The 27,270-nt window shown below is 41.9% G+C and overlaps 1 protein-coding gene across 1 annotated transcript in view; it reads left to right on the top strand.

The window, feature by feature from the left end:
* Positions 1-27,270, top strand: part of RNF145 (ring finger protein 145) — an 80,225-nt gene that overhangs the window by 21,855 nt on the left and 31,100 nt on the right. The window contains exons 3-4 of the mRNA XM_063120933.1: positions 18,025-18,133; positions 25,394-25,485. Coding sequence (XP_062977003.1) covers positions 18,025-18,133; positions 25,394-25,485 — 201 coding nt within the window. The remainder of the gene's footprint in view (positions 1-18,024; positions 18,134-25,393; positions 25,486-27,270) is intronic.

Raw genomic sequence — 27,270 nt, 5'->3', positions numbered from 1 at the left:
GGATTGTTGGCATGCAGCTCTTCCATTATGCTTGGCAATACTTCCTTGTAAAACCTGGCTCAGAGAATGATAGGATGTGCAGCTGTTGCCTTTTAGGCCTGCTGCCCTCTAGTGTAAGAGTGATCATGTTGCTTGATTTAGCCCAGTAGTTTGTTTATAATCCCATGATTGCATGTGTGCGATAATCATCTACTTACATGTCTATCCCCTGCAGCGTACTGATTTTCATCACCGATTACCTTTACCTGCTGCAGTTTAGCGTACACCTTGCAGAGGAATTGAGGAAACATTACTTAATTGGAATCCCAGTCTCTCTCCCCACTTCAGAAAACTGAGGGTTCTGCCTTAATTAATGCCATCTGTCTGATTATAGCTAAAATAGAATGTAGGATATCTTGGCCTTTTCAGGAACGGTGAGGAATTCGAGGCCAAGATCATGTTGTACTATACCAGCACAGAGGAAAAGGTGTAAAGTATACAGTGTTGCTTTTGCACTGGGGAGGTCTAGATCCAAATCCCACTCTGTCTTGAGGCTTACTGAGTGTTCCTGAGCCAGTTGCTGGTTCAGATATGAACAAGCTTTTGGGCCATGCATACAACCTCTTCGCTTCTTCCTTTGCACGTGAGCAAACCAAGAAGTCATCCATTGGCTATAGTTGGCTGTTTTGCCCAAACTGGAAAACTATGGCTAACAACTTGAGAACAAGCCAGAATACTATGGTTTGAAGATGGGTTAATAACCTGGCTTTTTCTGATATTATTAACCATAGTTTCCTGATTAGTTAATGGAAGCCTTCTTGCGTTGTTCACCTTGGCATCAAAGGGCTTGTTCACATCATGGGTTATTATGCTGAGATATTGTCCTGGCTTGGATTGAAGCCCATGGGAAGCAGGCTACAGCACAGGCGCTTACTGATTGCTCAGAGTCATGTCAGGTAAAGCAGAGCACACTCACAACAGGCTAGGCAGGGCTTTCAGGACCTAGGATAGCACAATGCAGGAAGTGCTGGCTGGAATATTCTCCCACAAAGAGAGCTGTTGTCCTATCAAAGTCAACTGAGGCCTTTAAAAGGTTGGCAGAGTCTCCAACGGCACCACCTTCGCTAGATGCTGCCTGTAATTCCTAACAGCTAGTGTCTGTCTCTGCAGTCTCATGCTGCTGTGGGGCTGAGAAATAAGAGAAACTGCAGGGGAGTCATGCTCAGAGTTAGACATTGATGGGAAGGCTGCCTCCTCAGGACATAAAGGTATAGAAGGGGTGCCTAAAATGGGGTGACTAGTGACCCTTCTGAATCCTTGGGGTGATGCAGAGCCTCAGAGCAAGGGCTCATAGCTGATATGATCATTGCCTTTCAACCCAACCTATTTCTCAGGGTTGTTGAGAGTATAGAATTGGGGGATGGGGGCAGAGAATTATGTATGCTGCCCTGAGCTCCTCAGAGGAAAGGCAGGATATTAATATAAATAAGGCATGCAATAATGGTAAGGGCACATGTGAAATGAAGCTCTCATTACAGATAGAAACATCGCTTTTGAAAAGTTACTGGAAGCATTGTGGTGCTATCAAAGTAACTATTTACAATATACTTGAATAAACACTTATAAATAAGCCCACAGAGGTTATTAGACTGCAAAATCTTACTAGTCTGTGTTTCCATGCTGACTGTGGAGGATGGGAAGTCCTTCCTCTTGGAAAAAAATGGCCTTCTATCAAGTGGATTGGTGGTGTGGAGCCAAGCGTTCTGTTCCCCTTCTACCAGCCTGCTGCATTTTCATGCATTTGTAGAGAAAGGGACATTCCTTTTTCCATGGAAGCACTCCTTCACACAGCACGTAGTTAATTTATGGGATTCACTATCACAAGATGTATTGATGGCCACCAATGTGGATGGCTTTAAAAGGGGATTGGGTAAATTCCTGGAAGAGAAGGTTATCAGTGGCTACTAGCCCTGATGGCTATGTGCTACTTCCAGTATCCAAGGCAGAAAGCCTGTGTGCACCAGTTGCTGGGAAACATGGGTGGGAGGGTGCTGTTGTGCCCTGTCCTGCTTGTGGGTCCCTGGTTGACAGCTGGTTGGCCCCTGTGTGAACAGAGTGCTGGACTAGATGGACCCTTGGTCTGATCCAGCAGGGCTCTTCTTATGTTCTTATGCAAACTCAGGGAAAGAGACTGTCCCTTCTCAATCTCCACCAGCCTGCTTACTTGCCTACATGAAATCCCTGCATCGCCTATAGCTATCAGGCAAGGAATTACATACAGGGCTGTGGTAATAGAGTTGGATCACAATCCTTAACACACGCACATAATTATGTTTATAAAATACCATGAATGTGCACAATACTTTACAGCATAAGCAAAAAAAGCAGACGGTCTCACTAATAAACATGTATATTTTGATATCTGGAGAGATCTGGTGAACTTATCAGTTTGCTGGATTGTTTATTCTTTTTATTTCATACAATGCTGTTAATTGCAGTGCACTGTGCCTTCCAAACGCTTGTAAATCTGGTGAAATAAACACAATCCTTTGATAATTGCACTTAATCCACGTTCTGATTATTGCACATAATCATGTGATTATTTTACTTGAAGGCGGGAATTACATGAAATAATTACATGATTCCCCCTTCATCTGTGAAGAAAAAAATATATTTTTTAAAATGGTCTTATTGCACTGTCAGAATCCTTTTTGCACAGACATGTGAGCATGGGTGGGTGTGGGCGTATGACAGAGAGAGAATGAGAAGGAGGGGTGGTAGCAGAGAGAATGTTTTGCAAGTCCTCAAACCTGTGCCTTTAAAAATGCAGAAAGGCATTCCAATGAACAATGCATGAGTCAGTGAGGAACACCACTCCCCTTCTTTTTTCAAATGGAATAATAATAATGAAAAACATGCACCCAAGGTGTTTCAATTTTCAGAATATATCCTAAGCAAGTGTATCTATGTCTGTGTGTATATCTTTGGGAGCAAAGATTCAGTTCAAAAATTAAGCTGCTGCTTACATTTGAACATTGAAGACATTGAATATGTGACCACTGTCAAATAATACTTAGCTTTACTTATAGTAATAGGCAGTCAGTTGACTATAATCTCCCACACGCCAAAAAAAATCTATTATTATTATTATTATTATTATTATTATTATTATTATTATTATTATTATTATTCATAGTAGCTGCTCAGCCAAAGATAAATGGTTGAAAATAGAGGTTGGCTATTAATGCAAGTGCAGAACTTTGAAGCTTACTCTAGATCTCCCAACACTTTAGAAAGAAACTTTTGTGGAAACAAAAGTTTCTTTCCTCTACCCATCTTCCCCCCACCCACAATTTATCCAATTTCTGTTCCTTTGGCCAACCTTTTCTTCTCCCTTGCTTCTTTCTGCCTGCTGCAATATGCTGCCTTTCCACCAAGGGGAAGACATGCAGAATTTGTCCTCATGTATCCCCAAGCACATGTGGCAGCCACTCACTTCTGTGGTAGAAAGCTAAGTGGAATGCCTGGGGTGTCGAATCTCAGACACTGGTCAGAGTTCTAACACATTGTAACATGCACACACACACACACTCTTTTCAGGGTCACAGAAACAAGTATCCAAAAATCCTTGCTTTTTCGTGAAACGCTGAAGGAACAGAGAATTGTAGACTTGATTAACCACTTCTAGCAGACCTCCATAAAGTGTGTCATGCTCAGACAGACATTATATTGAGTGACAGATCTAATTTTCAAATGTTCTATTTTAGAGTGTGTCTATTTTTAAGTGAACACATAATCTTATGACTCGGTCTGGTGTCTTTTTCTGATCACGCACATGGAGCAAAAAAAACCCCAACACTTTACTGTGGAGTGATGATCAATCGCTATCTTCATTTCTTTGCAGAAAATTAGTTATTTAATACAATGAGAAGGCACCCGAGAGCTAAAGCGTTCCTCCTGTGCTCAGAATTTGCTGTGCAATCTATTTCTGTTCCCTCTTCCATCCTTGCTGGTTGCTAAAATGCCTGCACTGCTGTTTCAAGCTCAGAAGGGAGGGCAGAATGCATGTGTGTGGGGTGAGTGTGTGTGTGTGTGCAGTGTTGACTAAGGGGATCTCTCACAATTAGTTAACAAGATAGCAAGTCTATCGCCCAGTTGCTTTAAATCTTCTTGTTAGGGAATTGTCACCCTGAAGTGGCAAGAGAGTGTTCACTGAGATGTATTTCACACATCCAAGTGATGTAGTGGAAGCCACAATTGGGAAGTAATGGACATAACTTGTGAACTCTCCCAAGGGTTATTACTTGCTTCGAAAGAGATCAGTTGGAAGAGATGATTGAACTGCACAGCTTGAATAGTGTATTATCTTTGCAGCCAAAGTTGAGTGTTTGTAGAGTATGTTGGCTAAGTTCTGTCTGCTCAGGCCATTAGAGTGATGCAGAAGTCTTCCAACCCTATATTTGTCAGCCAGAATATACCTTGCTTCCTGTAGTTGCACAGACAGGGGGTATTGTCTAATACCAACTCGATCCAAGTGGAGAGGCGGGTAAGAAATAAATTGTTGTTGTTGTTGTTGTAGTTGTTGTCAGACCAATAGTGAACAATCTTCATTGAAGAATCCACAGTGAATGTTTTAACTTGAAGCAGCCGTGGACTGTGTTTGCCTGCTTATCACTGCTAACTTAGGATTCCTTTGGGTGCTGAGAAGGTGACACTGCGAGAGTACAAGTGACTTGTGTCCCTCTGTTTTGTATTTTGGGGTGGGAGGGAACTAGAAAAATGTGACTTCTTTGTTTTGTTTTACAGAAATGAAAATGGTCATTCTTAGTTGTTGGCAGGAAATGCCACATCATGATCACGTTGAGCATTTTAGAGTGCTAACATTGTTGATGATGGTTGGGCAAATTGGGCAAGGAGGGGGCTCCTGTAGGAAGAAAAAATTGGAAGTCTGCAATGTGATGCTTGGAAAGTATCTGGATTCTTTTTTTTTAATGGTTCCTGAGATATTGGCTTTAGCTCATAAGTAGCGGTATTGTACCTAAAGGCTGCTGCAGTGACATTGACTCTGCTACTTTTGCCCATTACTTTCAACAATTTGTGGTTTGCACTGTTTGGGTCACCTTCTATAGAAGCAACAGAGAGAGAGGTCATGGCTAGACCAGGCCTATATCCCGGGATTGTCCCAGGATCATCCCTGTGCATCCAAATGACACACTGGGGATCCCGGGAGCAGGCAGGGATGACCCCTCCATTTGCCTGGGATAATCCTTAGGTCTAGCTAAGGCGAGAGACGTCTTGCCCTCCACCCCTTCAGAGTGTTGTCTTCTGTGCTGCTAAAGATGTGAATGGCTTTGATGCCCTTCTCGCCCAACAGTTGTGCCACACTGAATGTGCAGAAGGGATAAGACTGTATCAAAATGTTAATGACTCATTAGGATCCTGACAGGGCAGTTATCATTGGGCTCTACAACAGGGCAGTGGAGTCAGGCTGTTAGATCAATGTTCTTTTCACCCAAGGACGAGATCCAAACAGCCCTTAAGCACGACTCCACCATTCCAGCGACAGAGGGTTCAAAAGCGCTTTATTGATTAGTAATCAAGGCCTGGTCTCTTCAAAGGGAGCAATCAGACAAAAGACATAGAGAATATGGTACAGTATTAAAGCTTTCAAGGGGCAGGGCCCAGTAGCAGCATTAACCAATCAGAACATAACACTGAGGCATAGTTAATTATGCTAAACAGTCCTGTAAACAATACCTTTGGCCTGACAGTAAGTTACAGAGAGTTAACTTCAACACAGACAGCTGGAGCCAGGACTCTTGTTTATATTAGTAATCAAGGATGCAAGGACGCACACAAGGAGACATTCTCATACAGGGCATTTTGACATTTTGCTTGGAGTGCAATGGAGATTTTACAGTTTCCTGTTAAAAATGGAGGTGGTTCTGCTAACAATTTCCCCCCTTTTAAAGCAATTCAAAACTTAAGCTTGCTAGCTTCTTTTAGATCATCTGTGGCTAAGGCTTCACAATACAAATACATTTGCTGGTGGATTACAGACTTTGCAAGACTTTTTACAAAAGACAAAATACAGGGAAGGCAAAAAGCAAGGATAAACAAAAATCATTAAAATGGAACAAAATACAATGCAAGAAATCCCTCTTTTAACTACTCCATATTGGATAACTGGTGAGCCATCTAAATAGATCATCAGTGGGTGGTTCAACTGCTTAATGAGGAGGGCAAATTGATAACAGACAACAAAGAAAAAGGCTGAAGTGCTTAATTCCTATTTTGCCTCGGTCTTCTCCTAAAAGCGGGTCTATGACTCCTTCCTGGAAAAAGTGAAGCAGAAGTTTGAGGAGGCAGGATTGCAGTTTGAGATTGATAAAGAAATGGTCAAAGAACACCTAATTTCCCTGAATGAGTTTAAATCTCCAGGGCCTGATGAACTGTATCTAAGAGTAATGAAGGAGCTAGCAGAAGAACTCTCAGAACTCTTGTCTATTATCTTTGTAAAATCATGGAAGATGGGTGAGGTGCCGGACGACTGGAGGAGGGCTAACATTGTCCTTATCTTCAAAAAAACAAAAAGGAACCTGGGAACATGGGAACTACAGACCAGTCAGTCTGGGAAAATTCTGGAGCAGATTATAAAGAAGTCAATCTGTAAACACCTTGAAATCAATGCAGTGATTACTAGAAGCCGAAATGGATTTGTCAGGAGGTGTAGGGAACGCTGATCAAATTTGCAGATGACACAAAATTGGGTAGGATAGCTAATACTCTGGAAGACAGAAACAAACTTCAAAGTGATCTTGATAGACTGGAGTGCTGGGCTGAAAACAACAGAATGAAACTTAATAGGAATAAATGCCAAGTTCTACATTTAGGGAATAGAAACTAAATGCACAGTTACAAGATGGGGGACACTTGGCTCAGCAATACTACAAACGAGAATTGTTGTAGATCACAAGCTGAATATGAGCCAATAGCACAATATGGCTGCAAGAAAGGCAAATGCTATTTTGGGCTGCATTAAGAGAAGTATAGCTTCCAAATCACGTTAGGCCTCACCTAGAGTATTGTGTCTAGTTCTGGGCTCCACAATTCAAGAAGGACGCAAACAAGCTGGAGCGTGTTCAGAAAAGGGCAACCAGGATGATCAGAGGTCTAGAAACAAAGCCTTATGAAGAGAGACTGAAAGAACTGGGCATGTTTAGCCTGGAGAAGAGAAGATTGAGGGGAGACATGATAGCACTCTTCAAATACTTAAAAGGTTGTCACACAGAGGAGGGCCAGGATTTCTTCTCAGAATGCAAGACACGGAATAACAGGCTCAAATTAAAAGAAGCCAGATTCCGGCTGGACATCAGGAAAAACTTCCTAACTGTTAGAGCAGTGCGACAGTGGAATCAGTTACCTAGGGAGGTTGTGGGCTCTCCTATACTAGAGGCATTCAAGAGGCAGCTGGACAACTAACTGTCAGGGATGCTTTAGGGTGGATTCCTGCATTGAGCAGGGGGTTGGACTTGATGGTCTTGTAGGCCCCTTCCAACTCTGCTATTCTTTGTTAACTTTCATTTACAACTACCGTAGGGCTCTAAAAGTCCTTGGGTAGAATCATAATATGTGTACACAATTCTGATATTTTGGCTTGTGTGGTGATCACAAGCTTTTGCAGGGCAGGAAGATAAGCTTTTGCAAAGAACATTTGGCAGTTGTGGAACGAAGCCAAGTCACTTATGAGTGGTAAAAGGCACAAATCCTTTCTTAAAAACATTTGCTATGACAATTAAAGAAACACTTGGAACCTACTAAAGTAAGAATTATCAAAATTACAACTACACAATCTTCACACACATGTAAGATAACTTTAGTGTCTTTTAAATGTTGGGTTGAGTACCTAGGTTGCTCCGTGCTGGTTTCTTCGCCTATGTTGCTGGTGGCTTCCGGTGCACCAGAAGGCAGATGAACTTTGCTTTGCCTGTGTCCTTCTGGCACAGGGGAGGCTTTATGTTAGAACAATGTGTCCATTTATCTGTCTATAATAATTTCACTTACAACTTACAAGTACAAAGCAGCAAGGGCTTTCTCAATCCTGGGGTCCTACTTTAAGCAGGTAGGCTGGAATAGGCAGGGTTCTTCTAACGACAATCTCTGGAAAGGTGCAGGTAACGATGGAGCTGGAAAAGAGAAAACTGCAGGGCAATTACATATTCTTGGAATAAAACATTTCCCAATTCCTATTTAATTCTTTCTTGTTCCCCCACTAAAAACTGAGAGGAAAAGCCAAACATTAGCTCAAAATGAAACAATTTAAGACCTTTTCTGACTTTAACAATGCAATTGGAAATACATCCACCCATTTCAAGGAAATTTCTAATTTAATTTTTGCTAGGGTCTCTTTTCAGGGTCCTATTAACTCTATCTGCCTTCCAGACTGGAATCTTCATGAGATGCCAGCCTACTTTTAGGACAAAAGTGCCATGTTCTACACTACCTAAGAAGTAAAATAGCTTTCTAGATCTGATTCTATGGTTTCAGGCCTGAACAAAACAGTAGGTGTTCGGAAAAAAACCTGAACAAAAACAAGTAGGTGTTCAAAAAACTTTTACATTTCAACAAAGTCAATCTGGATTCTTAAAAAAAGATAACAAGTCCATGTCTGCAGGGGCTTTTCTTTTGATGCATTTACAAATGAAGCCAGTAAAAACAATTCACTGTGCATTTATATTCTTTGGCTGATTCAGGGAGGTCATGACAGGGAGGTCATGATGATTCTTGGCACATCAGGGGTAACAAATCCCATCTTTCTGGGTTCTCGAAAACTTAGAGTTATTGTGCTAATTCCAAGTCTTCTTTTTCATAAGGTGGATTCAAATACTGAGAAATGGGCTAGCTCCAATTATGGCAGCTCGCTTGTAGACAAATTAGCCAATTCTTTTGGCAACATCAGGGCTTTTAACAGATCAACTGTTAATTCTCCATGGGTCACTGCTCCATGGGCAGTCACAAATCTTCTTTCTTTCCAAATCTGTCCATGTGATATTTTGAATCAGTAAATATAGTCCTTTGCCTGAAACAAGCATCAGGGCTTCTGTGCATACTACGAGTTCAGCTGCTTGTTGTACAATTGTAGCTGGATCCATCAGTAAACAACTCGAGGTCATCATATAGGTCTGGGCGAAGTTTGGTGCCAAGTTGCAAGACTTCAAGGCATTCATGCTCTGGAACTTCTTTTCTTTGTAGTTCAGGTATCAACGTGGCAGGATTCAGTGAGGCAAGCCTTGGGTCCACGAGGAGGTTGATCTCATATCTGGACTGGCAGGCAGGGTTCAGGTGTTAGCTTCTGCCACTGTACTCCACTGGTCTGTGCCACGTTTTTGGCACAGCACACTTGAGGCTGGTAGGGCAAACACAGTGATGCAAGCTGGAGTTTTTAATTGCTTTAATCATTTCACAAGTCCATTTTTAAAAAGCAATAGTTGTATTCTTCTTCTGGCTTCTAATTTCAAAGGATACTGATGCAAGAACACAGGGGTGCTTTTAGGCTTCAATTGTAGTTGCATTTAGGGCTCAGGCTCAGGGCTCAAAGCATTTCAAAAGTTCTATTAGGCCAAAGTTAGAATATCTCTGCCCCCAAAAAAAGAACCACTGGGCAATTTTCAGAACACAACGTTCAAAACACACACAAAAATATAGCAATTCAGTATTTCCAATCTTCATCAGCAGAGGATGCAAGATTGTCCATTCACTAACTTTTTCAAGGCAGGGCTTCTTCACCCCCCTTTTCCTTCTGGTCAAAAACCATGCCACGTACACTAACCTTCAAACACTTTCCTTTTTCACTACGTTTCAACTTCTCATCTTCTTCACCTCTGCTATTCACATACTTTACTCTTCTTCAAATCAACTTCACTTCAAATCAACTTCTTTTCAAAACAACCAAAACAACCTTTTTAAAAGTCTTTCAAACTATCTCTTCTGCACAGCCTTCTCTCTCTCTCTCTCTCTCTCTCTCTCTCTCTCTCTCTCTCTCTCTCCCCACTTTCAGCAACATACTTTTTCTTTCTCTCATCTTGGCAAAACGGTTGGCAACAAGGACTTGAGCTTTTCAACTCAGGCAGTGAATCTTCAAAGCTATGGAAGACATTTCTTCCGTGAAAATGGGGTTCTACATTTTCTAATTATCTGAGGTTTGTGAAAGACAAAATACACAAAGTCTTCAAAATCTAAAACAAAAACTTTCACTGAACAAAACTGCTTATCTCTAGCTGCTAAGCATAGGAGAAGCAAAAAAAACACTAGGGAGGAGAAGGAAAACAAAAACTTCAAATTTCTTTCACTTGGGCCGGGTGGAAAACACAAACTGACAATTTTTTCCTTTCACTTTAACACAACACCAACTTTTCTGTAATTCACATTCCAACACTAAAGGGCGATCCTTTGAGAGGTACATTTACTCAATTACATTTCTATGTTTGCAAATTGATTCCAATGACACAGCTGAAATTAACTTTGGATCAAGTTCAAAAAAATCCACAATCTAACATAAAAAAGACATTCATTCACAGTCACAAACATTTTTTAACTCATTGTTACACTGTTACAGTTTCAAAATCTCAATTTCAATTTCAATGAAAGCTTTCCCAAAGACAACAACCCCAATGGGCTCGGGGACTCTTTTCCAATACTGACTATAAGCTTCCCATTTCTGAGGTCAATTGTGAACACCCACTCCCTCCATTTCCCGTCAGGGTCCATGGGATTAAAGGTTTCACTCACCAAATAGCCGTCTCCCGTCTTCGCCCTTTCTAATCACGTCTGATTGCAAATTGTTGTTGCCTGTTCCCTTCCATCTGTCGGGTGGAGTCGATTTTGTAACCTTGGCTCGAATGGTCCCGTCAATTCGGTCTCCATGTCTGCACAGTGCATGTTAACCTACTTGAGGCAAGAGAAATCTCTCTTGGCGATCGCTTCTCAATCTAGGCTCCACTGGCAGGCATGAATCCGTCTTAGGGTAGATCCGAGTCACGGCACCATTTGTTAGATCAATGTTCTTTTCACCCAAGGACGAGATCCAAACAGCCCTTAAGCACGACTCCACCATTCCAGCGACAGAGGGTTCAAAAGCGCTTTATTGATTAGTAATCAAGGCCTGGTCTCTTCAAAGGGAGCAATCAGACAAAAGACATAGAGAATATGGTACAGTATTAAAGCTTTCAAGGGGCAGGGCCCAGTAGCAGCATTAACCAATCAGAACATAACACTGAGGCATAGTTAATTATGCTAAACAGTCCTGTAAACAATACCTTTGGCCTGACAGTAAGTTACAGAGAGTTAACTTCAACACAGACAGCTGGAGCCAGGACTCTTGTTTATATTAGTAATCAAGGATGCAAGGACGCACACAAGGAGACATTCTCATACAGGGCATTTTGACATTTTGCTTGGAGTGCAATGGAGATTTTACAGTTTCCTGTTAAAAATGGAGGTGGTTCTGCTAACAAGGCCAGCCAGAGCAAACATCTTATCCTGCTTCCTTCTCTCCCTTATTCCTTCCCACTGGGAAATTAGTGCTAGCTGGCTCTTTATGGGTGGGTGGGGGGGATATGTAACAGAACAGTCCACCTCGAGCAGGCCCTGATACCACTCTTACCTCTCATGTTGACAGGATGCTACTTTCCCCAGTACATGTTTTGTCTATGTGCAATGGTTGATGAAAGGTGCTTAAATATATTATCTTTGCAGTGATGTGAATTTCTCTCTCTTCAAATCTGTGACATCTGTTTCATTTGTGGAAGTTTGTTTCCAGTCACAAAATGGTGGTCATGCATGTGTAAACTTGCCCTTGGTATGCCAGTACACCAGTGAGGTCTGTAATGATTAGATAGTGACTTGGAAGACACAGGTTGGTCTTTCCACTCAGCCATGAAATTCACTGGGTGAGCTTGGACAATTCAGTGCACCCTCAGCTGAGTACGGATACCATGAGCAAAAGGAGGCCATTATATGCCACCCGTAGCTCCTTGGAGAAAAGGTGGGATAACTTCTGTAGATATTCCGTCTCTTTTAAAAGTCAAATCATGGAAAGGAAAGTTTCCCTAATCTAGGAAACTACCAGGTTTTTTATGGGTTGAAGGAAGGGGCTGGGTGGTGAGTGAATCCCCAATTGGGGCTGGCTCTAGGGTGCTCCCCCACCCCTGCATAAAGAGGGATCCCACTTGGAAGTGGGTATTTAAGACCCCAAGTGCCCCCTCCATTGGGATACTCCTCCCCCCACCCCATTTCCATTTTTTAATGTATTCATTCCATTCTTGCACAAGAACGGAGCAAAGACATTTTCAAAAAATGTTGCACACCCTCGCTTCCATACAAGAAATGGAGCACCCTCCCAGCTCTTCATAGGGATCTCTTTCTCCACCTTGCTTTTGAGAGCTGTCAATGGGGAATGGATCCTGTCTCACCCTGCCTGCACCCCTGCCTGTTTGGGTAACATTCAAGGTGGCAAGCCGGTATCCATTGGTTTACCACATGGGAAAAACTATGGGAAAGAGTGGGCAAGGTTCTTAGTCTCATTTTTGTGCCAAAATGGACCTGGGAACATTAAAAAATAAGGGACCCGGCCTCAATCGCAGTTGGAGCCAGGAAGGGGGCCTGGGCAGCACCTTGGACAAAAGCACAAATGGCTGTTGCAGCCCAGCTGGGCTAGAGCAGCAGGGGGTTCTGCCCCTCTTGCCAGGTGGCTCATTGGACAATGCCCTCACTGCAGTGCCCGATGACATGATAAGCCATGATGGCTAAAATAAGCCTTGCTGAAAACTATGGCTTATCATAGTAACTCAGTTTCGCTGAATAAGCCACTGCAGTTGTAGATGGGACTAAACTCCACACACAGCCTCACCTAGTGAGGAGGGACTGATCCATCATCAAACACCTGCTCAGGATTGGGACCAAATCTCACAGCCTGCCTCCTCCCATTTTACTGCTCTCGCCACACAGCTCTGTAGCTAACTAAAGTAGCCCGCAGTGACTGCTGCACAATACGATAACACACGATGCGTTAAATAACCTATTCTGTAGACCTTGGGTTGTCCGAGTGTGTTATTTTGGCCCAATAAACCATTGTGAGTTAAAAAACAAAACAAAACAAAAAACACCCAACAGATAACATGATGGGTTAATTAAGCCATTGTGGCTTAACATGTCGTGTGAACCCAGTCACTGAAAGCCAACATGATGATTAGTAGGCAGTAGTAATGTCTTGGGTGAATTTCGACTCCAGCATGAAGTCTTTGCACAATTCTACTTTTCTTCTAGTTCTCGATTGCCATCTAGTTCTATATTACCTGATGAAACTTGGTTACATAAGATAAAGCTCGAAACAGACAAGCAGTTCTTTCACTTAGTGGTGAAAGTGACTAACCCATAGTTTGTTTAACACATCATCTAGTTTCTTTCACGATTACTCATAATCCTCCTCCTTCACATCCTGTTTCTCGCTCTTGTCGTGACTTGCAATCTATCAATTATGAGGCTTTTTCTCAGTCTCTAGCCTCCTCTCTTCCTTCTGTGTTTTCGGCTGTCTCCTTGGACTCAGCTGTCTCCTTCTTTAATTTCTCCTTATCTTCAACTCTTGATAATCTTGCTCCATCTACAACTCGGATAGTTCGTCCCTCTCAACCCCAGCCGTGGCTCACCTCTTTCATCCGCTACCTTCGCTCTTGTTCCCGGGCTGCTGAACGCCTTTGGCGTAGGACCAGGGACTGGGCGGACTTTGTCCATTACAAATTTGTTCTCTCCTCTTTCTCTTCCGCCATTTCATTGGCCAAACAGCAGTATTACTCTATGTTGATCCAGTCAAATGCTATGCATCCTCAGCGGCTCTTTGCGTCCTTCAATTCTCTTCTGAAGCTTAATCCACCATCTCTCCCCGCCTCTCTGTCTGCCAATGACTTTGCCTCTTTTTTCAATGCTAAAATCCAAACTATTCACTCTGATCTGGCCAGCTCTGTTTCTCTTCCAGTTCCTGTTCCTCATCTGTCGGTTCCTCCTGCAAATTTCTCTACATTTCTTTCGGTCTCAGCTGATGAACTGTCCACAATACTGCGCTCTTCGAAGCCTTCCACCTGTTCTCGTGATCCAATTCCTTCCCGCGTCTTTATTAATCTTATCCCTGCTATCCTCCCTTCCTTGCTTCATATTATTAATTCTTCTTTGTCCTCTGGCTCATTTCCTTCTGCTTTTAAACACGCTACAGTCTCTCCTATTCTCAAGAAACCTACTCTTGATAGGCTATCTCTGTCTAACTACCAACCTGTCTCTTTGTTGCCTTTTGTTTCAAAGATCCTGGAGCATGTGGTCTACTCTCGTTGTCTTGATTTTCTTTCTAGTAACTCTGCTCTAGATCCTCTTCAATCCGGATTCCGTCCTTTGCATTCCACTGAAAATGCCCTTACTAAGATTACCAACGATCTTCTTATTGCCAAGTCTAAAGGCCTTTATTCCGTTCTTTTTCTCCTTGACCTAACTGCAGCCTTTGACACGGTTGATCATGATCTTCTTTTAGATTCCCTTCATGACCTCGGATTTTGTGGCTCTGTCTATAACTGGTTTGCCTCCTATCTAGCGGGTCACTCTTTCAGCGTGTTGGCTAATGGCAGCTCGTCTTCCTCTTTTTCCCTTTCAGTAGGGGTTCTGCAAGGCTCGGTGCTTGGCCCGTTGTTGTTTTCTTTATACATGTTGCCCTTGGGTAATCTTATTCAATCTCATGGCCTCCAATATCATCTGTATGTCGATGATACACAATTATATCTTTCATCTCCGGATCTTTCTCCTGATATTCACGATCGTATCTCGGCATGTCTTTCAGATATCTCAGCTTGGTTGCTTCATCGTCGTTGGAACTTAATATGGCAAAGACTGAATTGCTTGTTTTTCCTCCTAAACCTTCTCCTCATCTCTCATTCTCTCTTACTGTCAATAATGTTACACTTACTCCAGTCAAGGAAGCTCGTAGTCTTGGCTTTATATTTGATTCCTCACTCTCCTTTATTCCTCATATTGAGGCAGTAGCTAAATCCTGTCGTTTTTTCCTGTATAATATTGCCAGGATTCGATCATTTTTGTCTGTCTCTTCTGCCAAGACTCTTGTTCATGCATTGGTTATTTCTCGGTTGGACTACTGCAACCTTCTTCTCACTGGCCTTCCTTCTTCTCACATCAGTCCGTTGGTTTCTGTTCACCACTCTGCTGCTAAGATCATCTTCTTGGCTCGCCGCTCTGACCATGTTACTCCACTTCTGAAATCTCTTCATTGGCTTCCAATTCACTTCAAAATCCAATGTAAACTTCTCCTGTTGACCTACAAAGCTTTTCACTGTCTAGCTCCTTCCTATCTCTCCTCTCTCATCTCACACTATTGCCCCGCTCGTGCTCTTCGCTCCTCTGATGTCATGTTTCTCACCTGCCCAAGGGTCTCCACTTCCCTTGCTCGGCTTCGTCCATTTTCTTCGGCTGCCCCTTACGCCTGGAACGCTCTTCTAGAACATTTGAGAACTACAAGTTCAATCGCAGCTTTTAAAGCTCAGCTAAAAACTTTTCTTTTTCCTAAAGCATTTAAAACTTGATTTTGTTCTGACTTTTATACTGCCTGTTTGGTGCATTCTCTTCCCCTCCTTATTGCTTTATTATGATTTTATTAGAATGTAAGCCTATGCGGCAGGGTCTTGATATTTATTGTTTTACTCTGTACAGCACCATGTACATTAATGGTGCTATATAAATAAATAAATAATAATAATAATAATAAGTCTGGCAGATGATCAAACAAACATGGTCTGTTTTTCTCAATCCCTGGGTTATTGGTTTCCTTTTTCCTTCATCTTCCACCCTATATTCCAAATGCCTTTGCAGTGCTGTGGAACTAGCATGTAGGGCGACTATCAATAAAACATTATGGATGCCTAAATAGGGAGGATGTATAATTACTCAAACGTTCTGTTTACTGAAGTTGCAAAAGTTTTAAATAACCTTAACTATTCTAAGATAATCATTAGGTTCCTCACCAAAATGTCTCATTCAAATGTAATGCTCATTAAGTAAGTGGGAATTCTTTGAAGAGGTCTTGGAAAAATTATAATATCAAAATAGTTTGTTTGTTTTTAAGGAAAGGTCTTGGTGATTCAAACGTCTTTCCATATTTCAGAGTTTAGTTTATTTGCATGAAGGTTACTGATCTTTTTGACTAAAAGTAAAGTTATGCTGGCCACCTCCATCATCATCATCATCATCATTATTATTATAAATGAAATTCATTTGATTGGCAAGTGAATAAATCACTTATTATTATTCTGTTGCTTTTACTCAGAATAAGCAAGTGTTATGAGACTGAATGTATTGATTCATTGGTTGCTTTCTTTGGTAAAGTATTCTTAAGGATACATCACTGCCTTCTCAATGAGGTTACTGTTGTTGTCTGAAAAGGAAGATTGGAGTAGTAATGAAGGACTTATTTCAAAGTGATCAGTACAACTCCCCCCCCCCCACTCATCCCTTCCCAAATTATTTTGTTTGGTTTTGTTGGAACATCTGTGACTGTAGCTGTGCGAGAGCACTGTTGAGGGAGGGGATTCCCATGCTATTTCCGCAATTTAAAAAGAAAACCCCACAAGTTTCTATTATCCTCACTGTAGGGAAGGGATGACACAGATGCCCATATTGTGCCTGCCTCACCCCCCACCGAGGGATAATCACAACCTGGAGAATATTTCACTGAGGAAAATGGCAGTTTAGCAATTCTCTTCTCCAGTGCTGCTGCCCCAGTCCAGTTTAAGGATTCCTTACAATTTGTGGAGGATTGCTGTTTTCTGCAATCATGCATGCATGAGGGCATTTTCTGTGCTCTTTGCAATTGTCTTTACCATTGCCATGTTTCCGGCAATCTTGATTTTTTACAGACTCTGAACAGACTCTGTACAGACTCTGGCCAGGCCACCACCATGCCTTACTGGAAGAACTTACTTTGCAGTGAGAGAACAGTGGTATGAATTGTCCTTTTATGATGAATCCTTATATTGTCCTCTTTGCAGAGAGAGAGGTGCTGTGGTTAAAAGGAATGTGAAGGGGAAGGATATTGTTTTAACGCCTTTGATATTTTGGGCTCAGTGGCTGACGTAGTTATGAGGGAATCATTTTCGTTCTTTGTTTCTTTCTTTCTTTCCATCAACAATGGAGCAGCCATATTGGCAGTATGAAGGAAGACCCTAATTCTACTTTGTAACCATTTTCAGAAGGATAGCCATGGTAGTCTGGCTAGAAACAACAAAGCATCTTGTGGCACCTTAAAGACTTAAAAAAAACATATTATGGTATAAGCTTTTGTGGACCACAGTCCACTTCATCAGATACATGAAGTGTAGTCCTAAATTGGCAGGCATATGTACACACATATATATGCCTGCCAATTTAGGATCACACTTCATGCATCTGATGAAGTGGACTCTGATCCGTGAAAACTTGTGCCATGGTACATTTTGTTAAGTCTTTAAGGTGCTCCAAAACACTTTGTTGTAATTCTACTTTATCTATTTTTTCCCTAAGTTTTCCATTTAAAACCCAGTGGGGTTTTATCCTATTTCAACTTGATTTGACAAATGAACAGATATAGGCTGTGCTATTGGAAAGACAGTGTTTAATTTTAATGCACATTTATGGAAAGAAAGGTAAAACCTTAAGCATGTGCTTTCCCCACTCTTCACTTCCATATGTTACATATTTATATACAAAGTTTTCATGAGATACATAGCTGGTGTTTTGTGAATAGCCGGTTAGTGGGCTTCATTACTTGTATGACAGATTACTTTTTCTTGATCTTTTATGAGTTATGCCACAATCTAAGCAATGGAGGCATCTGCTTTTCTTCTTCTTTTTAATTGTAGGAAGCTATGACCTTCAGTTCATGATATTTTAAAAAATGAATGAAAATCATTGTTTAAAAATTTGTGTATACTTAATTGTGAATTATCTCCATTTCTTCTCCAGGTTATATCTTAAGTGTTGTGCTCCTAACCTTACCCAGACAACACCTGGTTCAACTCTACCTGTATTTTCTAACTGCACTGTTGTTGTATGCTGGTCATCAAATCTCCAGGTAAGAATAACAGGAATTGATTCCCCACCCCCACCCCCCTGGGCTTTAGTTTTCAAGTAACTTCATGAACACCTACTAACCAGTTCATTTCCTAAATATATTTATATGTATATTTCCTCCAAGGAGATTGAAGTGGTGTATCTGGTACTTTCCTTCCCTCCCCCCATTTATCCTCGCAATAACCTTGTGAGGTAGGTTAGGGTGAGAGAGAGTGATAGTGTAATTCGCCTCTCCTGCTCTGCCGCCTGATGCAGGTGCATCAGTCTGTGCAGTGGTAAGGCTGGCCCTGCTTATTGATATGTGGTAAGCACATATTCAAAGCCATCCTTAGCTGCTATTGAACCACAGTACTTTGGGCCAAAGCATGAATCAACATTTCAGCCTGCTGGTCTAATTAATTAATGGACAAAATATGTCCATTAATCCCGACTTTAATCCCATTAAAGGGAACCAGGAAGGTGGTCAGTACAAAAAGTATAATGTTACGGTAGTTATTGTTGATATTTATTACTCTACCATTATGATAAAGATTGTATAGGCTTTGAAATAAAATGAAATAAAAATTTAAGACATTAGCTACCTGAGAGTAGAGAATCAAGGAGAGTAAGACTCTCAAATTACTGCATATATTTAACTTTCCGGGAGAAAACCAGATGACAATTTGAAAGAGAGGAACTATCTTGGAGATTTTGTGGGAAATGCATGGAATGGGGAATCAGAGCCAATTCTTTTCAAGGTTCTCTGGTGGACAAATTGGTCTAGTAAATAATGTCCAGAAAGAAGTATGTTGACTTCCAAAGCTAATAGATTTATCTTCCAGCTTTGGACTTGGAAATAAAGGAGTAAATGAACAGCTTAGAGATGTGTGTGTAAGGCAGCTGTAACGATTGTATTGTTCAGGTATGCAAGTCGGGATTTTCAAAAGAATTTCTCAAATTAAGTTGAGAAATGTGGATTGTGAGTTGTTTTTGTTTTGTTTCTCATAAAAACCTCTCTCAATATAAGTTCAGGCTCTCCTATTGAAATTACAGGCCCATTTCTTTCTTCTTCACACTATACCTGTTAGCTATATGGTCTGTATTCAATGGCTATATTTGGATGTAATGATAACCCATGGTTTATTGCCATGTAAATGAACCTCAGGCTTGTTAGTTTCCCCACTATTCTCTTCTCTGGCATGGATGTAAGGAGGGGAAAGGAAGCTCTAATCTTAGACTAAGAGTGGATTGCCATTTCATCTGAACCCAGACAATCTGTGCTTCATCTTAACTGTGGCTTACTTAAATAAGCCAACTTCAAACCTTAGTTTATGAAGATGAAGCTGGCTTATTTCCACTAATCATACAAAATTCATCACAATTTAGGCGTTGGAAAAGTTAAACTGTGGTTAATTAGAATTGAAAGCAAAACCAAACATCCCAAAGTGTCCAGGTTTGCACATCACCTAACTGCCTCAGATCCAGGCGATCAGAGGTTAATTATGCAAAGTGGAAGTGGCTCACATACAGCACACAACCCAACATATCATAGGCTGGCTTATATAATGATGACCAATATTAATGGTTGCTTTCAAATCCAGCCAGTGTCTCTTTTTTATGTCCTGAAATCCATCTTGATCTTGCCAGTCTGTTTTAGCATGTCCTGTTCTAACAAAGCCTTTCTTGCCAAAGTTTCCAATGAGATATTGACAGAGCCAAAAGTCTCATCTGCTATCTTCATCAATCATATAGTCCTCAAGCTTTCCCCACCTTTTCTATCTTTTGCTGCTGTCACAAACATAGGCATGCATACCACATTTCATTAGAGTTTGAATCCAGGGATTGCTATTTTTTAAAAGGTGAACATTTATTGAATACTCAAAGTCACTGATACCCTGCCCTGCATTCAGCTTGTCTAACCCTGGAAGGGTCTTGGAATGGTTGCAAGTGAGTTGGGGGGGGGGTGATGAGGAGACGCTTCTTAAGCCCCAACATTAGTTGAAATTTGTGGTGACTCTGGCTGGAGGAGGGGCTTATGAGGCGATATTAGCCTTTGGGGGCCCTCCTTCTGTCCTCTTTAAAGCGTGGCTCCCAGCAGAGAGACTCCTAGCAGAGTGATTCCTTTTCACTCCTGCTGCTGACAGCAGTGGTGCACTGTTGGGGGCAGCAGAGCAACTGGAGGGCCATTCCCACCACGTTGGCCTACACCCAGTATCATTTACACGTGCTTCTGTTGGCATGAGGTCGGTCAGCGGTTCTTTGGCACGGTGGTGAAGCAGCTGGAGAGTAGCCAGAGGACCATTCCCACCATGTCTGGATCCCCCCTAGATCCCTACCCAATGGCCCCCTCAATTCAGCCCTTATTGCTTGAGACATGAGGATGTGCCAGGGCACACCCGGAACACTCTGTACACATGCCTATGGTCACGACCTGGTTGCTATGGAAGCCCAGCTCATTCTCTGGCTTTTTTTAATGTCTTTTAATCTTATGTTTTCTGCTTCCTGTCAGGGTACTGCAGTATCTGTCCACAGTGCCTTTATTCATGCTCTATTTTCTCTATTTTCTTCTATGCAAATTGGGTCATAAGTCTATTTTTCTATCCGAACCATTAATTTCCTCCACCGATCTCTGATATGTTGCTACCTCTGCCCGACATTCAGCAATTCCTCCTTTCCTTCTCACCTCACACCATTCAGGAAGGTATCAAGAGGCAGGGGGGATTGGAAAGCCACCTCCCCCAACCCCCTTCTGCTGATGCATCTCAGATTCTAAGCTCACATGTTTCCATGTGGCAGTACTTGCCTTTTGTATTGTTTTTCCTGACTTTTATATTATCTTTTGGCAGAGATACCCCTCCACACACACTCTTTGTATGTGTGCTGCTTGCACTGATATATATAGGACCCATGTGGGAAACTTTGCGGCTCTATCATGCACCCATCCACGTAGTCACAAATCAGAAATCTGAACGGTCAGGCTGCAGATCTGTGCAAGAGTACAGCCACTCTTGGCTAACAGTAATTGAACAAAGAAGCGAAGCAGGGAGTCATACTCATTTCCCAGAGACCCTAGCACTACCAGGGAAGAATTCTCTGGCTTGCCAAGCCCGCCATTAGCCAGTGGCCTCTGGGAAGTGAATGGGAGCTTGGCAATGCCTCCTCCTCCTCCTAGCTGTGTACATGCAAAGGACGGGATTGTGCCCAAATACTCTTAACTCTGGATGCGTTTAATTCTTGCTCATTCTTCTTTTTCATAATAACCTATTCCCCACTACCACTCTTCCCCTATGATGCTAGTCAGCAACCTGTTTGCCATCACAAGATAAAACAAATGCTCCTAAAGCAAGCTGTACAGTATGAAATCCATGTTTTTCTTCCAGTGCACCTTAATAGCAATTTAATAAGCAAGGCTATTACTTAGCTAATTATTACTGCATTTTAGCTGCTACTGTACTGAAAAGATCCTTAGTGGCTTTCCTTGAAAGCTTGGCTCAAATCTGCAATTTAACTACAGGGAAGAAGATTTTTGAAAATACGTAGCATTTTATATGATGCATTTAGGTTTTAAAAGTGCTTCATGTACATTCTTGTTACAATGATTATTAAAGTAAATATGTCTTGGGAATCGCGACTGTAAGACTTGATTTATCCTGGCCCATTGCACGGGGTTATGAATGTTCTCCTAAGACCAATTAAGCATCCTTTGGGCCTGTTCAGACGACATGTTAAGCCATGGTTAGGCCGCTAACCCTTTTGCAGCAATGAATGTGTTTAAACCGTGGTTATGTAGTCACCATGGTTAGGAATGGTTCACACGACACGCTAAGCCATGGTTCACGACACGCTAAGTCATAATGCTTAGCCCAAAATGCTTAACCACCATGGCTTAGCGTGTCATCTGAACAGGGGCTTTGTTTTATGCTTTATGCAAGGTGCAGAGGACCGACTTATAAAAAAAAACCCTCACCACTTTGGGAGAGGGTATGACCAAGTGTTCTTGTCTGCCTTCTCATTGCCAGCTATTTCAAGATACCAAGCTCAGGCAGTCCCACTGGCCATAAAAGACTACCTTTCCCTAACTAGTGCCCTCCAGATATTTTGGACTTAAACTCCCATCAGTCCCCGCCAGCATGGCCCATGGTCAGGAATGCTGGGAGTTGTCATCCAAAACATATGAAGAACCCCAGGATGGGGAAGGCTGACCTTCAAAGCTTTTCACGGTCTAGCTCCTGCCTATCTCTCCTCTCTCATCTCACACTATTCCCCCGCTCGTGCTCTCCGCTCCTCTGATGCCATGCTTCTCGCCTGCCCAAGGACCTCCACTTCCCTTACTCGGCTTCGTCCTTTTTCTTCTGCTGCCCCTTACGCCTGGAACGCTCTTCCAGAACACTTGAGAACTACCAACTCAATCACAGCTTTTAAAATTCAGCTAAAAACTTTTCTTTTCCCTATAGCTTTTAAATGTTGAGTTTGTTCTGACTCTATACTGTTTAGCTTCACCCTACCCAGTGCCTGTTTACACTTCCCTGTGCCTGTTTGCATTCTCTTTCCCTCCTTACTGTTTACTACAACTTTATTAGAATGTAAGCCTATGCGGCAGGGTCTTGCTATTTACTGTGTATAATCTGTACAGCACCATGTACATTGATGGTGCTATATAAATAAATAATAATAATAATAATAAGACCTCAATGATTGACTGTGAGGTTCTCACTTCCTGTCTGCACTCTGGCTCGTTGTTTTCTCCTCCCTGGTCTTTCTGACAGATATATTATGGTTCTACTGTGTGGAGAAATACATGCTTGCTGTTGCATTATTACAGATAATGTGATGTCTAGATCTAAGATTCCAGTAATCATGTGAAAACTAGAGAGGGGTTGTGTGGTTAAGTGCTTTGAATAGAGAAGGCTGGTCATCTAAATCTCAGCCGAATGATGTCATGCAACTGGAGAAGCACCGTGTGTTCTGTTGAATACAATGTACTTTTGTTAGCATGCAGAGACTTTTGCATGAACAAGGATGCATACATGCAGGCTCAAAAATGCATTTTTATGGGATGCTGTGATCTTAAACAGCGAAGGGGTTCAACAGAGGCTGTGGTTAGCTCTTTCCTTGTCAGTTATTTTATTGCATCCAAAGCACCTCCTAGAGTTAACGTCCACCCACAGAGGGAAATATTTCAGAGCCCCATACTATTGCCCCATAGGGAGGCAAGCAACTTAGGGGTACAGTGGCAGCTGGTATGGGAAGGGCAAAGCGACACTTACCTACTGCTTCTCTGCTGAGGATTCCAGCCTCCTGAGGAAGCTTTCCTTTGGGCATGGGGGGAGGGACAGACCCATCAGCGAGAAGTATCGTGGAACTATACATAGCATGGAACTTGGCACTTAGTCACTTATTGAGATTGCAGGCTTGGACATAATGTCAACCCATGGTATAACCAACCCATGGCTTATTATGCACGGGCAGGTGAGAGAGCCTGCTGCCTCCTGTGTCCCCAACACTTTCACTTTTAATGAACAACCTACAATGGGGCTCCTTCTTAGGCTATTGAGCATGACATGTGAACTCCGATTGATGGGGTTGTTTAGCAACTAAACAATCCAGTAGTAGCCCATTGTTTGTTGTTGGATTAACCACTGGATTGTTTAGCTCCTAAACAACCCATTGGTGCAGCTTCGCATGTCACACCAATCTACAAACACCAATCATAGGTTGTTAATCAAAAGGGGCAGGAGACAACATGCCTGCTCTCACCCGCTCATCCCCAACAGCTCATGGGTTGTTTAACGCATGGGCTGTCATTACCTGCAACCTGCCCTTGGTAGAGTTTTTAGTTGATCGGCAGGAAAAGCCAAGCTTTGTGTCATATTTAACCACAGACTTCTGGAGGAGTTGGGAGGAATGGGGTTAGGCTTCAGTATCTTCCACAATGCAGTTTTGTTTTCCATTGCCAGCTCTGCATGGCTTCACTGAATGAAATGAGAAATCAGTAGGATTTGTTTGCTCTTGGGGAAATCTGAAAATATAACATGCAATTATATTAATTGTGCTGATTCCCTTACCCCTCTTATAACAGTCCCGGTGTGCCTTTCAATCTATCTCATTTGTCTTTGCAACAAACAAAAGGGGATTGTTGTATGGCCAGATCTACACCAAGCAGGATAGTATAAAGAATGTGTTTTGGGCCCCAACAGTGGTCAATACCATTGTAAATGGTTATAAAGCAGTGGTGTAGATCCTGCCCAGTTGTAGAAAAGTGTAAAGCAAGGGAGAGACAACAGTTTGCACAATAAAAGTGCATGCTTAAATATTCTTAATCAAGAAGTAAGTCCCGCAAACCATATTCTAAGTAACCTTGTGCAGGATTGGTCAGCAGCTGTGCAGAGTCCTTTCAGTCCTTAGTGATCAATCTTCTGAGCTTTTACTCTCATTTTACAGAGAGGAGAATTGAGGCTGAGCAAGCAGGTGTGTCCAAGGGCTTCCAATAAAGACAGTTGATGTTTGAACTTGGATTGCCCCAAATCCAGCAAGTTAGTTTTTACTAAACAATCTTTTAGGCATGACTGGCTCAGTGTAAAAAGAACAAAATGTATTTCACTTCAAGAAACTGCCCCCCTTGATTATTTGTCAGATTCTAATTCATAAAAGTACAGTTACCAACAGAATCAAGCCTATCTGCAGTAGTTAGCTGAACAGCCTTGAGTTTGGTTGTGTACAATCCTTTTTTGTACTTTGTTTGTGGTTGCAGCACTGTCATGATTTGGTACTTGGGTTGGATTCTTTACACCAGTGAAAACTTCTGTGCTTGGAGGTGCAGTAATCGCTTCAAGTGTTTTTGTTCCAGACTCTAAAACAGGAAAAGAGCATGATTCATAAAACAGTTTCTAAAACCCTTTAAAACAGAGCCATTTAAAAAAGAAACATGCTGTGGTGGGGTTTTTTTGCCACCCCACAAGAGTGCCTAGGCAAAGGGCAAAAATAGTCCCTGGATCCCTGCAGTTGCCTACCCCTGTTGTACAGCTTTCTCTATACATCCAGAAGGGAAAACGTCATGTGACTTTTGGCCAAGCACTATAGAATTATTGTTTTATAGAATGCAATATATCAAGGTATCGAAAGAATAGCCCATAAGAATCGCTGTATAATGTTAATAAATCAGCTACTTCCTACTGCTCAGTGTTTGCAATATGCTCAGTTTTTGCTGTCTTATAAATAGTTACATTCTTAACTATATCCATCTATAAACGTGTCTTAATATGTACTTCATTATGTTCTTCAGGGATTATGTGAGGAGTGAACTGGAGTCCGGCTATGAAGGGCCTATGTACTTAGAGCCTCTTTCCATGAATCGTTTTATGACCGCCTTAATAGGTGAGTTTGCCCAAAGATCAACATCTTCCATCAGCTACCATGTTCTTTGCTTTGTAGATCTATTAAGTTTATTCTATATGATCTGGGTTTGTGCTTTTATGTAACTATGTTTTCTTTGTATTGATCTCTAGTATCTTTTGTTAAATGTTTGTTTTGTGATGGCCTTGAGGAATATATACAAATAAACAAATCTTAGATATTAATAAAATTCATTTCACATCATCTGAAGCATCCTCAGATCTGTTCAACTGCGTGTTATATTTGTAGCATTAGAAAACAAAATTTGTAGCAAGGATTTATACAGTTTCATAGACCAAGCTGGAATTTGGGCTCACTTGCTTCAGCTGTTGGGAGCTATTTGTTCTATGTCTTCTTGGGAATGGTGTTCCTTGGTCAGTCTTGTTTTTTACTTGTGCTACACTATGATCTGGGTTATGTGGATTAAGCCGTAGAGTTTATAGTACATGAAGGCTCCAGCTTTAGGGCAGGAAATTGTCTTTAGGCCCTTTTCAGCCATTAGACTCTGGGTTTGTTTTCCTTTCCTTTTTGTTAGAAACCGGAGGGACAGCTTAAAGAAGGAATGGAAACGTTGTTACCTTCCAAATTGGCTGCTGGCGAGTTCTATGGCCACTGCTACAGTCCTCTTCAAAACCTCTCGGTTCCCCTCTTAGTTGGGTTGGCAACTGAGGAGCCAAGTGGCTGTCCTAAGGGAGCCAGATTGTGCCGATGATCCATTACAAGCTATAATTTCTTACAGGAGATATAGGTATACACAGACAAATATATATAACTACAAATGAACGTTCTACTATGTTGACACAAAGGCTCAGTTCAGATATAATGGGAAATCACAGACTTCCCGCTTGCTCAAACTTCAGCCTGATGTACTCCCCCATACTTGTTTGTGACAACACAGGAAGAGCTGTATTTTGTTTATACTCTGGTTAGTGAGAACAAACCTGGATCAAATTATAGTTTCATATCCTAGTTTATTCGCTAACTAGAATTTAAACAAACTGCAGTTCCATGAATTCAGATGTAACGTGGAACTGTGGATTGTTGAAAGGTTGAACCAAAAACTTCCAATTTCCTTGTCCAGTGTGTGTGAAAGAGGAGAAGAAGTTGTAGAGCCTCAGAATCCAGGAGTCACCCATGACTTCCTATTTCATTTGAACTGGGCTTAAATTGTTGGATCACGGTGCATGCATTACTCAGTAGGGCACTTATGTGTCAGTGCAGGAGTGGGGCAACATTCCCGGCCTCGCCCCCAACATTGGGCTCCTAGGCTAGTTCCAGAAGCTTTATCAGGTTCTGGATTGCGTCGTGCCCCAATGTGCAAGCTAATGCTCACAAACACAACTTCCTATTCAGACCTCTATGCTCAACATGAGAGGTCAAAGCAAGCCCACGAGCATGACTTCAGAAGCAGGGCCAGGAGAGTGGCCATGCTGCTGCAGCTACATGTGAGTGTCTTGCATGAGGTTGATGCATGTATAGGACTTGTGTGCTGCTTCTTGAATACTAGCTGATTAAATGAGGTGATGACTTCTGCTGGTTTTTGTGCTACTAAATGCTCCTAGTGTTTTCTAAAACTATAAAATAACCCATAAACTATACTGTTGTTTAAAGAAAATATAAATGTATGCTGGCCCAAAGCATTTACTGGCTAGGGTGTGCAAAGCAGTTGATGATGTACTCAGGACTGGTCTGGAGGTGCTTTTTTCCACAGTGGTGCTTGTGGCTTTGACTGGTTTTTGAAGACTTAAAATTCTTGGTGCCCCTTAC

Source organism: Elgaria multicarinata, chromosome 3 (assembly GCF_023053635.1).
Source record: "Elgaria multicarinata webbii isolate HBS135686 ecotype San Diego chromosome 3, rElgMul1.1.pri, whole genome shotgun sequence".
NCBI lineage: Eukaryota > Metazoa > Chordata > Lepidosauria > Squamata > Anguidae > Elgaria > Elgaria multicarinata.
Note: the sequence above shows the minus strand (reverse complement) of the source record. Positions and strands in the feature narration are given on the sequence as shown.